Here is a 16,963-nt window from a genome sequence, read left to right as displayed (position 1 = left end):
TAATAATAATAATAATAATAATATTAATATTGCATACATACATAACAATTGTGATCGTGAGAGTATCTGTTACGAATAAATCAGTTGCAAATAAATCTTGTGACCTTTTTCCAAGCTACATTCGGTTCTATTCTCATTCTTTTTCCACCTTCCACGATTATTGAAACTTATGTTAAATCTGATCGAAGAAATCTCGTGAAATACTTTCAGATGTATTAAACGGATACAAAATGTAGTTTCGATAATATTTTTTGGAAAGCTCTGATTATCTTCAATACTACTTTAATATTCAAAGAAAAATTGATGGAAAAACAACTTTTGCAGTAATTTAATAAATTATGTGCAAATAAACAGGTCTGTCAGTTCGGAGAGAAAGTGCAACACTATATTATATTTATTTATATAATACAAATGAATAAAGGAGCAGCGAGAATGTTCTCTAATGATGAGGAATGTAGTTGTGCGAGTCCTGAGGACATCCTGGCAGCAGGTTCGTCGTCTCCTCGTCCGTGGAGCTGCACAGCATCCCGACTAGTGTATAATCTACAAAGGGCGGCAAATCCAAGTCAGTGGTAGCCGGATCGCTGTAGCTGTTAACTGTTCCGTGAGCCGGTCCGGCGCTCATCATCTGTGGCACCCGTTCAAGGATCTCACAGGTGTAATGACAACGTTCATTGCTGGGATAGAAGAAGGATTCGGGACTATTTCGAGATTGAACCGACGTTTCCGCTATGCCAGAGTTGTGAAACAGCTTTTCTGTAGTTTCCGATGTCTCTTGATTGCCGTAACAACTCTGAAGTCTTTCGTCCAGATTCGTCCGGATCGAATTTTGATGAATGACGCGGTTATGTGGCTGGTTTTTAGCATCACCGTGTTCGAACATTTGGTGATAACTATCGAAAGGATGATACGGTTTGCTTTCGGGGCTACAGTTGCGTCGCACTGTCTCCTGTAGATCTTCACTCTTCGGTTTTTGATAGAGGCTGTATTCCGTTCTGCTCACCATCGGAGGTTGACAACTGTTCTTGTAGCACTCGACTTCTCTACGTGAAGATAAGAGATCTTCCTCCTTGACTTCGAAATTTTCCAAATGTAGTCTGTTATCTTGTTGATCTTGAGGCCAATAAGATTGCTCATGTTCATCTTTTGTGTTTCCATCGATAAAACCTTTTTGACTCTGCGATCGGGGATAATTTTGGTAGCTCAAAACGTTGCTTGCGGGCTGATTTTGATTCTTTTCTTGAACATAATGATGCTGATGCATCGTTCGCCTGGAAGTAAAGCCGTTAGAGACTTTCTCAGGCTCGAAGTTGGCGAAATGGAGTCTCTCATCCTGAGGCAGACTCAGGTGACTGCTGCTGGAGTCTTCGCTGAGAAACTGGTTCCAGTAACCCTGATCTTGATTTTGTTTCATTTCGTACTTAATGGTTCCGCTGCCGAGGTCGAGTAAAGTTGGGGGTGAACGAGCTACGTCCTGGAGATTCGCTGAAAAATCCGGCCTCAAGGGTTGATCCAGTTGAAAGATTTCTTCCGGTTGAAAGAGATCGCCTGTGAAAGGTGGAAAGTCGCCATAAGACGCTTCTTGAGGAACCTGATTTGGCAAACAGTAACCAACGGGGTTTTCTTGTGGCGGAACATCCTGCAGCCAATAAGGTCCGTCTGTGGGAGGCAACTGTTGAGGATATATCGTTGTTTGATGATGATGAGACTGTGGATACGACGGTACATTCGTCTGCAGCGAGCACATGCACTCGAAGGGCGGGCACGAACATGAGTATCCTACAATAATTTTATTATTATTCGAAATTTATTATTAATAAAACATATAATTTTTTAACCCTTCGTCTACTGCAATCATATTTTTTACACTCTTTGTTTTTTTTTTAATTTGAGTTCTTTTGTTCAACTCAAGTTTTTTTTACTATTCTAGGTTTTTAAATAAAAATGTGAAAATATTCGGAGTTATTTTTAATATCTCTTTATATTACTAAGTGATTTTTTAATTCAAGTTTTTAATTTAATAACAATTAAAATTGAGCAAAATAAAGATGAAAATTCAAAGTGAAATTCTGCTTGTGTCAAAAAAGATCCAGATTGCAAAGAGAGTTAATAAAACATATAATAATTGTTATTTATGATATATGTAAATAACAATTTATTTTTCATTCTCCAATTACAATTTATAAGAAGTAGGCGAGTAAGTGCAATTTCCGCGGTTTACTGCAGATTTGATTTTAATAGTAATAAATTTTGCAAGTTGAAAATTGAAATTTTATCAAAATTCAATGCATTTTATGTACAGACTCCCAAAATTTGACTCGAGATATTACAGCAGAGAAACTGACTGATAAAAGTCGTTGTGTTTACTCAATTATGTTATCTTTGTTCAAAGTACGCGGTAGTTTTTGAAATGCGAGGATTTAAAGCTAGCCAATCACAGGCCGCTGTAGCAATCTAAGTTGGTATGCGTGTAGTAACGCATGTAGTTCGCGCGTTTTCGTAGCTCATTTGTTGAGTGGTCGGCGAAGTCAAATCTGTAATCTTTCGATTTGAAAACGAACGAGTATGGTTTTAAGAAGCAATAAATTTTAAAGAATCCGCTTCCGTTTCTGTGACGAGTGCAGTGAACGCGATACTTCGTTTAATATTTCGCAATGACAGTTGCGGCTCGCGAAAATCGAGGTTACAATTTTCGAGTGTCACTTGTTGCGTCACGGCGTGTTTCTTGACAATCTCGAAAAGATCGTTCGCGAATAAAGCGTTGCATCGGTTGGTTTTAATTAATGTAAAATTGTTTTGTGAAATAGTATGTGTTCAATGTGAAACATCATCCGGAGCTGATGCTGCAAGAACGTTTGACAGAACGACGACGTTCAGTGAGTATTTGTTTCTTTTTCTTTACTTGTGTTTACGAAAATTCAATATTAAGTTCATTACTTGAATATGAGGCTGAGTTTTTACCTGACGCTATGATGCTCATTTTCAGCAACAGGTCATGTGATCAAAATTAATATTTGATATTCGTCAATTTCTATCACGTGATTTATTTTAATGCCGAAAATGAGCATCGAGCATCGGTATGAAAAGATACCTTAAATTAAATATTTTAAGTGTAGAATTCGATTACAAGATGTTTCATAATACAGTCTTAATCTTCGTAATAAATTCTCTGTAAATTTTTAATCAAAAATATTTCTTGGCGCAAATAAAAATCTCAGCACAAGTCCAATGTAAGAGAGCAACAGAAGCGAAACTTCTAGCAGGCAAAAATTGAGATAACGAAAAGGCGTTTACTTTTTTATATTTCTCAATTTTTCATTGACTCATTTTTTGCTTTTTAGAAACTTTGTTTACTTCTGTTTCTCTCGTCTTACATTCGATTATATTCCAATCTTCATTTTTTATCAAGATTTCGATAATTGTAAATAAAAAATGATATTTTACAAATTAGGATTTAGGAAAGTAAATGGATAAAATTGTGTGCTTTGACTAATTTCAAATAGATTTAAAGAATTTTAATTTGAGAGTGTGTTACAAAAAATAAAATATCTCGTCTTCAGATTCTCAATTTTCCACGCGTCTGCAGTTTCTGTCGCAGGTATCTGTTCGCTAGCGCCATCTCGTTTACAGTTAATTGTATGTATGATTGTGTCGTCGTCTTATGAGAAAGAAAAATACATACATACATGTCGGAGCAATTGATGCTCTTATAATTCAATAGAGATTAATTAGACACCTAATGTTACATTTTGGAAGTGATAACAAAGAACAAATATAAAGTAATAACCTTTATCAGAGATCAATGGAGGTGGTTGCGTCGTTCTCGATGACTGCTCGAGCGTATCCGTGCTTGATCTTTTACTTCCTCTCAGTGACATTAACTGTAACATATGCATTTCATTGTAATTTGTTCATTAAATGTGACTTTTCATTGATTGCAGGAAGGCGCGGCCACAGATTGTAAGATTTAGTTCAGTCTCTTCATTACGGTGAGAGTCATTTTTTTCTTTTCTTGTACAATTAAATTAAGTGTAAAATATTTTGCAATATATAATTAAATTATTAAATAATTAAGAAATTATATCAAGAAATTCAAATATTATCCGATTGATATAATTTGAAAAAATATATCAAATCAATATTTAATCCTGAAATTGGAGGAAGATAAAAGAATTGCTAATTATAACATTTTCGGAAACCATAATCTATTGTATTGTTTTATGATTAGGTTTATTTTTATTGCTGCACTGAACTCCATTAGCTAGAACTTTCTTTTATCACATATTGTCGTAGCTAGAACTTCTTGCTTTTGTCAAATATTAATTATTACAGATACTCATTCCACTTTAAGTACAAAAAGTGTGCAACTAGTTCAACTATAAAACAGATCTCTTGTTTAATATTAGATGAACAATAAGAAGAAAATGATACGTGAACATTCGAATGTTTCCAAATGTCTCAGGTAGAACACGTATAATTAAGTCATAACAATATCATAGAACGTCATCATGACATCATTTGTCACTTGAATATGAACTTGTAAATGAACTTGTAAATAAGATCATAATAATGTATTATAATATTATTATGATTCTCTTTTGTTTTTACTTGAAGTAGCTTACGTCTTTGATCGCATATAAAATTACCTTGGAGCCTAGAGCGGCCTCTCTCGCTAAAAGCACTGCCAATCCTCTGACCCTCCTACCGGCACCCACGCTTCTTCGCGCCTCCGATGTAGATTTCGCCTCCGGTCGCGGATGGTCGTGCTGGCCCTTGGCTTGGAAGAAAATCGCATGCTCCGTGTGCCGCCAAAAGTGCGTCACGGGATAACCGCAATGACCGCGACACGATAGTATCTCTAAACGACCGGTGCACTGTCTATTGGGGCACGGTTTGCCCTGTTGCTTCTTTCTGGCCTGCGGACAAAGTTGAAGCGTGTATTGAATACAAAGAAAAATTGAATTGTTGATATCCAGGTAAACAGGTTGCAGTATTCCAAAATTCACTATCAGTACTCATAGTAAATCATAAATGTAACGGCTATATAATACAGATATGTAAACGATGTATATTTACATATATGTTATATAACACACTACAATAAAATCAAATTTTGATTAGAACAATAAAATTTTTTAATTTTGTTTTAATTAAAAATTAAGAAAACTTTGTCACGTATACAAAATATATCTCTTAATGCTGTGTTTATTGAGTGCACGTAAATTATAGATTTTTAGCATTGGCAGTAAATTGGAACATAGAAATATAGAATATAGAAACCATAATGATATTATAAGGATATTTTTTTTCTCTTTTTCTCTCTTTCTCTTTCATCATGACTTCATTTGTTACTTATAAGTAACGAATAATCATGATAAGACATCCTATGATATTATTATGATTCATCTTATCTGTGTAAATCCGATTGACTTTTGATCTCTTATTCAAGAAAATTAACAGCGTCCAAGATTTATTTGCAGACTCGCGTAAATAATTTTGAATTACTCCCTCGATTATTAACAAGACGTAACGCGTCGCAGACAAGCGGACAGAATTTTGCGTCGCGACAAGAATGCCGGCGAACGTGTGTGACTATCGTGCGAGCGCAATTTACATTTATTATCGAGTCGAGATTTATGTTTATCGTTCCGTTATGCGCTTCGCTCACCTTATCGCAGATCGCCGGTCGGAGGTGAACCCTTCCACCGCCGGGCAGTATGCACTCCTGCGAACACACCAGAACGCCCAGGCAACTCTTCTTCAAAATGCTTACGTTGTGATTGTTAGTGTTTCTCATCGCCCAACCGGAGGCGTGCCTCCTTGCTTCCTCGCAATCCGGTCCATAGACTCTCCTCACATGTCCGTCCGCCCATTCGCACCAGGAATCGTATTCTACTACCTGAATCAAAATCCTATTTGAGATCATGGCATTCGCAAGGATGTGATTTTATTGAATCTTTTGCGGGATTTGTAGACACGTTTTATGAATCGCCTATAATGGGAATAATATTGTGTAGTAAATCGTAAAATAATATAAGAAATTAATCAATCAGAGTCGATTCTCTTCATATTCGACTGTGATTGATCAATTTCTTATAATTGTCTTATAATTTATTACATGTTGTTCCCGTTATGAGCTCTTTAAACTCATTCTACAATTACATAATTGTAAGTGATTGCAGTTGTAAAAATTGATCAATCACTCCTCATATTTGACTGGTCAATTCTTACAGTCACAATCACTTACGCTTACGCAATTGTAGAATGGGCTTTAGGAAGTAGATATTTGCCCGGCAATTCGTCGGATTCGAGAGAAGAAACTTACCCTTGGAACGTTCGAATCGTTTATGTCCCACTCTTGATGAGGATGATGTTGCTGTTGGTTGCCGGCGACAGTCGCTGACATCGTCGGCGACCCCACGCGACTCCTGCAAAGAGAATATTTTTAATAAAATATAAGTATAAATTACTTCAGACTTTTAAATCTTGCATCGTCACAATCAATAGATCCAATATCGATTCAAATCGGCATCATTGTTCCGCGAGAGATTTTGTTACGACCGAGGATCGACCTTATGACTTTGCAAATTGTCCGGAATCGAATTCTGAGACTAATTTAATATTACGCAATTGGCCGGCAACAGTAGGATAAAATCCCGATTTATGGTGCATATCCAGCTGTACTTCGCGCGATACTTATGGGAGTTCGTGGGTGGTACGGCGCGACATGAAACACGTTCAGTGTACTTTCCGGAATCCTAGCATCCATTGCGATCAGATCGAGGTGTGAAAGATCAATTCTCGATAGTCGTTATAGCTACCCTTGAAATTTGTCGACGGTATATCGTGTCTGCGGTCGCACATTTATCTTCACAGATAATCGAACATTTAATTCATCAAATATGCTTGTGCACGAAAAGAATTTATCAAATGTGCTTGTGCAGACGAATTTATTAATAACTGGAGTAATATTAACATTAATTAATGTTAATCAATAATAATAATCAGTAATCGATTGGAAAAAGTTATATCTTTCTTTGTTTCACAACTTTCACGTGCAAATAAATCTTATTGGTTCTTATTTATTTATAATAGCTGCGTGTGCGTTCAGCAGAAAAAAAGCAGCTTTACAATTGTTCTAAGATTTTTTAATATGATTAAATTCTTGTTTTTAACTTTTTATGAATCTAAAAATGTAAACCAATCATAAGGACAGAAAGAACGACTTTCTTGCAGATCTAAAAATAATTTTGTTAGAGTTATCATTAAAATGATTATATAGAAATCTCAAATATGTTACTTCTGCAAAACTGCTTTTTCTATTGAACACAATCAATTTAACAGTTTAGACGTCAGTTTTTTTGCGGGAATTTAACATAAATTATGAAAGTTCATACAAGAAGTCATGCGAAAGCGCAGTCATTTGATTAATTCGTTCTTTTGCATGTATTAATAAGGCTGAACATTTAGCTAATCTTTGTGCCCTAAATGGTTTTTGTCGCCACAGTCTCTCTTTCCCAAGCGGCGCAAGAAACACTTGTGTATAAATCCTCTTATAAGTGTATCTTCACGTCAGCTCACAAACCAGCTCCTGCCTTTCCCCCGTTGACATTAAAGTCTGCGCTTATGATCTGTGGCGGCATTACGGTATGCGAGGACTCCTCGAGTTGCAACCGAGTGTGCAACGACCTCCCGATCGTATATCACATCTCAAATAGATTTTTCACAGTTTTGATCTCTGCGAGAGAGGTGCTTTGAGAGTATACAGAATATCATGCACAATTTGATGTACAATTAATGAGTAATTGAGGGATTTTCGTAATAAATATGAAAGGATTGCGATCAAAATTAAATAATTTTCATCATCTCACACGATTTTGCTGAAGTATATAAATAATTAATAAATAGTTAAATATAGATTTGAAAATAATTTTATTAGACGATCAAAATAATTATGTAGGATACTCAACAAATTTGTTAGAAGATTCAAATTTTTTGCACTATTGCTTGAGTTTTCTACATAAATTTAATTGTCCAATAAAATTATTTTCAGATTTATATTTTTAGGTATTTCAGCAAAATCGTTCTTTCCATGTAGGGATGATATTTATAATACAATAGAGTAACTTGATTAATACCTCTTGAAACTTGAATAAATGTCAGACACTCGCCAGACTCGATTTCCTCGGTCCTGTTAATTTTAGGTATCGCAAATCTGCGAGCAGACTTGTATATTCATTCACTTGAATTTACTTGTCGCATGTATGTTCGTCAGGAACGGGATTTCGAAAGGATTTCTGCGCCTCCTACGGTGCTCGCACAGGTTACGCGTTAGGTGCATGCACGCATCGTTTCCGTCGGTTTTATCGAGTCGCGTTCATAGTCGGACGTTTACGATCCTGGAACACCTACTCGAGAACGTTTCATCGCCCGTGAGTCGCGTCTTCAACGATGCGAACCACCTGAATGAAACCTTCTTCATGCTGACATGATCACTGTCGAGGAGCCGCGGTTCCAATTGCAGTGACCGCCAATCGTGTAAAGTATGTTTATTGCGCCTCTCGATTCGACACGCAGGCATTTATCGCCTGACATATTTCGTCTAGATTTCTGATAGCGATCATTTGCATCGTTAATCGCGGCATCAGAAACGACTGGCGGAATGACTTCTTTCTTGACTTCTTCCATTGCACATTGCCTTATCGTGTATATATTTAACGTCAATTTTTACTTGCTTGTTTTATTGATTTAAAATAAAGTATTATATAAATATTATATTTTTGCTTGCATCATGGGATGATCCGTGTGATGAAATAGATTTTAGTTATCAGTTATATAGAAAAACCAGTTGTTTAATTATTAATTGTAGAACAATAATTTTTCGTGATTTTGATGATACCGGTATGCTGCGCGGGCATTTATTGTCTGACATATTTCGTTTAATAATGTCTAGATTAAATAAAGAATGATATAAGTAATTTGTTGCATGATATAAGTAATTTGTTGTATCTGATAAAACGCTTGTTTCGAAGCTTAATTAATACAGAGCGTCGGGACAAATGAGTGTTTATTACTATTAGAATCATAAATAAATACAGGATAAAGGAGTCACGATTTAATAAGAAGATATAACAGTTCTAGTCCATGTCTTTTTTAAATTCAAACCCTGTAGTGAACCTTGTTACTGAATAAGAATTTAAATTGTGATTGAAACGTCTGTAATTGTCAATTATTGTTAATAATATACACAATATATTATCATGCCATCGAATATCGGTATATTAGTTTGCATTACTGATTTATTTTAATTATCAATTACAGAAAAATAAAAAATCAATTACTTAATTATTAATTATAGAAAAATAATTTCTCGTGAAATTTCGATGATATCGACTCCAAAGAAGAAAGTATTCTTCTTGCTTTGTACCAAGTGATAATTCTGTCATTCTTTTTTGATGGTTCCTTATGCATAGTGAAAAGAAGACACGCGAGGTGCGTTTACTATACATTACGTCAACGTTTCTCTCTCTCTCTCTCTCTCTCTCTCTTTTCGTAGAAACGGCAAAAGTAGAATTGAACTGGAAGGGAGGAGGATAGCAGGGGAAGAGGATAGCTTTAACAGAGAAAAGAATCAGCATAGGTGAATGATTGCCCGGATCGGTGATAAAGTCATCGCCTTTAGCACCGAGTAAGATGATACATCGGCGGACGATGCTGCGCCGAGATTATTCGAAGCCGAAGACGTACGCACACGCGTGTGAACACACGCGTACATTCTGGCGTACTGTCATGTCGTGAGAGAAAGATGCAGAAAGAAACGAAGGGGGAAAGAGAAAGAGAAGGGGACATCTCGCGTCGGTGGTGTGGGTGCACGTTCAGAATTTCAGATATTAAGGTAGATACGCGCCGCGCGACAAGGCCACTAAAATATCACGAAGGGCACACCGTGAAAAGGAAGAAGAAATTTCTCATTCTATCCTTTCCTATTTCCTTCTTTGTCTCTCTCTCTCTTTCTCTCTCTCTCACTCACTCTCTCACTCACTCACTCACTTACTCACTCACTTCGTTCTTCCTCTTTTGTCTCCTGATTTCTCTCTCATTTTCTTCTCCATCCTCTTTTTCCTTTCACCCTTGTTCGTTACTCTGCGATATCTATGCCCGTTCTTGCTCGTAACAGAGCTAACGTCTGAATCTTTCCGCGAGATTAGCTCGCGAGTTAATCTCGCGCTTCTAAACAAGTTAATTCCTCGCGCTTTTAATTCGTGTTGTCGATTGCATTGTCCATATGAAGACACCGTCGATAATTATATTACCCATATCGTAATTTATGCTCCATTCATTTATATTAATTTACAACCTGCCTATATTTAATCTTTTATCGTATTTTATTGCATTCTACTTCACATTTAAAATAAAATTAATATGTAAAAATACTTCTCATGATTGTACAAAAACAATTATTTATTGCAGTGAATAATTCAAAATGTAAATGTAAAATAATTCAAAATTTTATATATAATTATATATAATATAATTATATACAACTAATGTTTAAACAAAAGTTTCTATTCTGAGTTAAAAAGAATGTGAAGAATTAAGGATGTTAAATTCATAAAATTCTAAGCTATCTTTAATAATTTTTTTTCTTTATTCTTCCAGTTGTGAATTTATTTCTCGGAAAAAGTGTATAATTAATCTATGTATTGATAGTTTAATAATTTACATTACACAACATTGCATTAACAACATTATTTTTTTTTTTGAAACAATAAGCTTACGATAAGTACTCGATGCCTTTTTGAATTTTTACTTAATTAACAGGAGTCAAATCACTTGAATTGCATTTAATGTTCTGTGAGATAATTCAATGAACATCAAGTGATGTTCATTATTTTCTCTCACCGAGAAAAAAATTGTTCAATTGGATAAATTAATTTAGTTCGTGTAATTAATCGATCAGAAAGCATTGACTGCGTTCAGAAAAAAAAACCGCTTTGCAACTGTTATAAGATTCTTTAATATGATAATATTAGTTTATACATTTAGATCCAATGAGAGACTAAGGACAATCATGATAAAGAATTTTACAACAGTTGCAAAACTATTTTTTCTGCTGAACGTAGTTATTCTTTAACGATGTTAAATTGAATCTTTTTGAATTAAAAATTTATCGCTTAATCAATCGCGTAAAAAATCTATATTTTCTTATATCGATTTTGAGGATGAAAATCTGTTTAATACATAACTACATAATAAAAAATGAAGAAATATTTTATGAAATAATAAATAATTCAAAGAGAGTATTTACAATTTTTTATATCATTTTTTATATCGTTAAACTGATCACTCTAATTGATGAAACCGATTATTAGTTGTTTATGTTCACTTGCTTGTTATTTTGCTTACGCTGATATTAATCTTTGCAATATCCATTTGTTTGCGAAGACAGTCTATCCACGTGTAATCTCGAATAGCAGAGGACGGAGCAGTTGGGAGATGGCACAAAAAATTGAGCAAAACATGTTGAGGCTCAATGAAATGCGATAGAACGAAAGAAAACCGGTCAGGCTGGATTTTTGTAAATTCGACTTTTTGTTGATTCCGTACGCTCCAAGAACATATTCAGTAGATCGCGTTAATCCCGATACCCTAATAAGAAAGAGAAGGATGCGAGTACAATTGGTTCAATGCGCCAAATTTAAAGAAGCACATGGGTCATCTTATGCAATTAATGTCGCGGTATATTGACAAACAGCTAACTTGAAAATCTTAATTTAAAAATTTGCACGAATTTATCACAATGAGATCGCAATTTTTTAGATCATAAAATTATACCTTATAATTAATTCATGCTTGATTTGACATCGTCGATGATATTAAAATAATGAAAGAATGTTTCTCTAAAAGTAATTCAAAATTTTGAATGTCATTTTGTCCTATTCTACATACTATCATTGAATTAACAATCGCGGATCAACTGTCAGCTTCTATTCGGTTACCATGACACAAAAGGATTCACGACGGGGGTGGGGCTCACGAAGGTACCGCGGGTTCAAAGGGTTTCTTGGAGCGGTGAACAGAAAGAGAGAAAGAGAGCGTTCTCGAGATTCGAGATAAAGGGGGATCGTCTTACTCGCGGACATTCGTTTAATCTGTCTTCAAGGTGTTGGGCTGTGATCAATGGCGAGGCAGTAGTATATCCTTAATCGGTTTTCACAAACCGACCAGACGGCTGCCACCTCTCCAATTTGGAATCCTGGATTGTCCTTTTGTCTTGAGTAATACAACGAACGAGAAGATCGTAAAGAATTTGCCTTGAGCAATTCTTAATATATAAATCGGAAAAAGCTTATATCATAATATTGGAGTCAAATTAGAAATGGAAATTATTAACTTTTTGCAATTTGAATCTTTTTTTATACAAGCGAAATTAAGTTTTGTCATTCTTGCTTAAATTTCAATTTTTATTAAATAAAATCAAGTTAAAAATTGTTTGATAATGTAATAGAGAAAAGTGATCCATGTTGAAAATTAATCCTGAATTTTTCTACATTTTTTGATAGTTAAAACAGTTGGTTAAAACTGCAAAAAAACTTGGGCTGGACAAAAAGATTTAGATTGAGACGGAGTAAAAATGTAATTGCAGATAGAGAGTTAATATATTATGTAGAATAATTAAATAGAAATATTAATTTATCTTTACATTGTTCTATGATTTAGAGTGTAAGTATGTTGTGCAATAAGGATTTTTTTATTGTTACTTTTTCTTGAGAATATGAGCTATTTAATAAAAGAAAAAGTAAAAATGAAATAACGACAGAAAGCATTTTTGATAAATTAAAAATACCGAAGAAGTGACTGCTCGCGCGCACGAATGGTCGTGCATGGCTCGATGAGGCGCGCATGTGTAAACGAAGGGTTTCTAGAACACCTAGCGTCCAATCAGGCCTCGTGATAACGCCCACACACCAATGGGAGACCCGCAGAACGCCCATTGATTAGATAGTAGCTGAATTTCTCTCACTATCTGAAGGAAGAGAAATCGATGACAAGCGTAAAAGTTACTAATTTTTTGCATTTATCAAATCTGCTGAAGCTCCGTGTCTCATAGGGTTGAAATTTAATTCAAAACGAGAGAAGAAAGTAAGAAAAAATTGATAGATCGATAAAACCGACTTCTTATAATCCGTATGAAAAATATAAATGAAGAAATAAATGATTCGTGTGGATCAATTAAACTAGATATGCCATTTTCTCGGTTCGATTAAGGGAAATTATACATTTGAATAAATTGGATAAACGTAGATACTTACAAAACTACCATAGTCGATGCGGTTTCGTAATTGATATCTCGGTGCTTTGTTGATCAGCCACAATAAATGATTCGCGATCACTGTGAGCGATCTTCCGTTGATTTATCACAACTGCAGAAACGCGCCACTTCGGGTCACCGATGGAACACGAGAAGACTGCACTTCACTTAAAGACAGTTTTTTTATATCTTCAAACATTTCGATCACCCTCACGATATCATAGAAAATGATCAGTTTTTCTATAATTTATCATTTTGACAGTTGATGAATTTACAATTGCTTGTAGATTCATATTGCATATAATGACGTTTCTTAGGCCTTTTTACTTATAACTGGATTGTTGTAAGCAAGAAGTGACTTAGTCAAGATTCTCGCAGGCGTCTGTGGATCAATTTTGACGTTTGCTTCGGAACGAACAGGTGCGTGCCGATGCGTGCGGCACGACGTCGCTGCGTGAACTGAGGCAGCTCCACCACGGTAGAAACTTAGCTGGACTCCAGACACGTTGTGCGTGGCAGAACGCGAGTTATACCGTGGTTGCCACCATATGTCGGCAGGCACCGCCTATGGGAGTGGCGGTGGCTAACCAATCGCCGACTGCTTCCCTTTTGAGGGTGCCTAATCGACGATAGCAACCCCTCTCGACCCACGGAGGAATCGATCACAGGAGGTTCCTCTCTGTGGCAACGGGATTTCTCTCGAACTTCGTGGTCTAAGGCTGCTCTGTTTCGATACATCGAGATTTGCACGGAAAATGATAGCAGTTTTGGAAGTTTCACACCTCTAACCTGTGAAACAAGCAAGTGATATATTTGCAAATATTAAATAGATTATGAAGAAATTAATAAAATTTAATAGAGAAAGAGTCTTTTTTATGTAATGTTAGTTTTATTTTAACGAACTTAATTATTTATGAAAGAGTAACAGAAATGTCAAATGGAATAGTAACAAAGCTTAAATCGAACTTATTTATAATTCACAATTATTAAATATTAGAGATTATATTTTATTTATTAATTATTTGTGAGGGAATTACAGAAGGAATAGAATAGTAACAAAGTTTAATCGAGCTTATTTATAGTTTATAATTATTTTTAGATTGTATTTAATTTGTTAATTACACTAAAATTATTTAACATTTGACGATAGATCAAATGATATTTTAATACTGTATATTTTAATTGTCTGTCGAACAAAAATATTTAATTTTCAGAATTATACAATATTCATTATAAAAGAACGAGTATTAATTGACTAATCGTGTGATGCAATGGCTTGAGTTTGTAATCAGCTGGCAATAGAGTGTCCCTTGCAGGAACCTCCTATTTCCTACCTTCCCTATCCCGTTGCCTCCCCCAACCCCAGGTACCCGCATCCAAGACAACGGCCCGTTACGCTCCGATCGAACTCGAACCCACGACGCAAACATATCTGCCGAGGTGAACGCGTCCTCGGAATTGAAGTTGCGATCTCAACCCAGAAAGAGGACAGACATCGCGGATATATCGCTTCAACTTTTCGAAAGCTAGAAACAATCGTTTCAATGTTGTCTATTCTCTTTATACACATCACGAATGTGATTCGTGATCTTTGCTGTTCGTTTTGTACAGCTTCCTCTAATTCCTATATTCGTCGCCTGACGATACAGAGGCATGTCAGGTTGCTTTCGAAATTCTTATCTTATGCTAGATAGTGTAAACAATGGTCTTTGTAACTTTGCACAGTATTTCCAAAATTTTGAATTAAATTTATATATATAGATAATATTCATTTTTTCACTCTTATAAAATGAAGTTTATCGTGTCCGACGATCAACTTCCGCGCTTTGCTCGCACGTGCGATTTGATGCGTTTACTCTGACACGTGCGTATAAAAATATATTTCTGACGTTACTTCCTACCACGTGCATACAGGTGTTAAAACTATAGACTTAGGTTATCTAAAAATAAATTTTTGTTTCTTAAATGTAACTCTAAGTAGAACGAAATTTTCGACCAAATTCCTTAATTTCTGTTTGTAAAATGTTGTTCTTTCTGGTTTTTGATATTTTCATCATTGCTATGGAAACCGAAGCGTCTCGTGCACAATTCAGTAACTAAATATTTATTTTTAGATTATATGTATAATGCACATTTCATGTTTAATCCTGCTTGAATTGAAGCAATTTCCTAAAATGGAAAATAATTTTTTAATGTTTTACATATTTTTCATAATTATATTATATACATTGGAAAAAATACCTGATATATTAATTGGAATTCTTAAAAATGGACAAATCAAAATTTTTAATTGAATCTATTATAATTGTATATTAAAAAAAGTTGAGAAAATTAGAATTCTAATTGATGTGATTAAAATCTTCTAATTCGTTTATTTTCAACAGAAATTTTTCTCAGTGTGTGAAATGTACAACTATCTTTAGCTGTGTGAAGTCATCTGGAAGAAATCAGACACTACCCTTATATTTTTCCAAGCCTTTGATATATTACAACGTTTTAAATAAGATCAATTTTTGAAAGTTGGAATGTCGCAGGAACATTTTACACCGGATGACGTTCTCTCTTCGCTCTATCTATCCCTTTCTCTCCTCTCTCATCCCCCACATCCTCTGTAGACCCATTAAACATGGAAGGAACCGTGGAATCGGGCGGGGTGGAGAGGGACAATGGCGGGAGGAGAGAGACACAGTTCGAGGCTGTTTAAATACAGAGGGTGTGCAATCAGGAGTGTTTGCTGCCCCGCGCGAGTGAGTGAGCGAGCGAACGACTGAGCGGATCAAAGGATAAACGTTGGTGGGTTGGGGTGGCTGATAGCGAGCTGATTTGATTGTCGGCCTCCGCTATTGTCCCCGAAACTGGCCTATTGTACGCTTCCGTGACAGTACACTCTGGTTACTTGCACACAGATACTGCTCGCGTGTACCGGCGAGTGCGTTCCTGTGCATGACACTATCTCCCCGTTCGCGATGTCGCGTCGCGTCCCGCCGTTTCTACGTAATAAACGCACCGCGAGATCGCACGATATAACCGCTCTCTTTCTCTCTCTCTCTCTCTCTCTCTCTCTTTCTCTTCTCCTTTCTCTCTTTCTCTTCTCTTGTCTCTCGAGACAATTATTGTGAATTATTGTGAAAGAAAGGAAAAGATCGCGCCCATTATAATTTTTACGAGCCTTTTCTGACGAGCCATTAATTCGCCTTATCACTTCGTGAAATTTTTCTTTATTAAACATTTTTAAACGAATTTTTTTCGTTTATTTAAATGTTCTACAAAATATCTAACAAAATATTATATAAAAAGTTAAAACTGTGCAATTGAGAATTAAAATTATTTCTTGTTGTTTTCTCGTTTCTTCGTAATTAATCTCATAAGTAATTGCGAAGCAGTGGCGACATATCATACCGTTTGAGAAGGTCAAATTTTCGGGCTTATCTCCGCATCTGCCTCGCATTTGCATACAATGCTAGTCGCGTGCCTCAGCCAGCAACGTGTAGGAGGAGACTACATCCCCTCTCTCTAAACTTTTAAATATTCTGTCACCTGTCAGCTACGTGCGCGCGTCCTTAAGTGCAATGCTTACTTAATGAGCCTCTGATTTCCATTATATCGAGGGATCATACCTTTCCTTTCTTGTTATAATTTGGAGCAATCTAT

General features: G+C 35.6%; 1 protein-coding gene across 1 annotated transcript; it reads right to left on the bottom strand.

The window, feature by feature from the left end:
- Window positions 1-439: 439 nt before the first annotated feature.
- On the bottom strand, window positions 440-13,324 carry LOC108687774 (transcription factor glial cells missing-like). The gene is made up of 6 exons (XM_018193722.1): window positions 13,314-13,324; window positions 6,326-6,428; window positions 5,669-5,899; window positions 4,647-4,916; window positions 3,788-3,881; window positions 440-1,779 (listed from the first exon to the last, which is right to left on the bottom strand). Exons 1-6 carry the CDS (start codon window positions 13,322-13,324, stop codon window positions 440-442), a joined length of 2,049 nt encoding a protein of 682 aa, XP_018049211.1.
- Window positions 13,325-16,963: the final 3,639 nt, after the last annotated feature.

This window comes from Atta colombica, unplaced genomic scaffold, assembly GCF_001594045.1.
Source record: "Atta colombica isolate Treedump-2 unplaced genomic scaffold, Acol1.0 scaffold216, whole genome shotgun sequence".
Taxonomy (NCBI): domain Eukaryota; kingdom Metazoa; phylum Arthropoda; class Insecta; order Hymenoptera; family Formicidae; genus Atta; species Atta colombica.
Note: the sequence above shows the minus strand (reverse complement) of the source record. Positions and strands in the feature narration are given on the sequence as shown.

What these genes read in the sequence shown, in the direction of transcription:
- LOC108687774 (XM_018193722.1), bottom strand. An exon ending in ACGATTCGAACGTTCCAAGG is followed by an intron (nt 5,900 to 6,325) that starts GTAAGTTTCTTC and finishes ATTTTGATTCAG; the next exon opens with GTAGTAGAATACGATTCCTG. An exon ending in TCCATTGATCTCTGATAAAG is followed by an intron (nt 1,780 to 3,787) that starts GTTATTACTTTA and finishes AAATTATTGTAG; the next exon opens with GATACTCATGTTCGTGCCCG.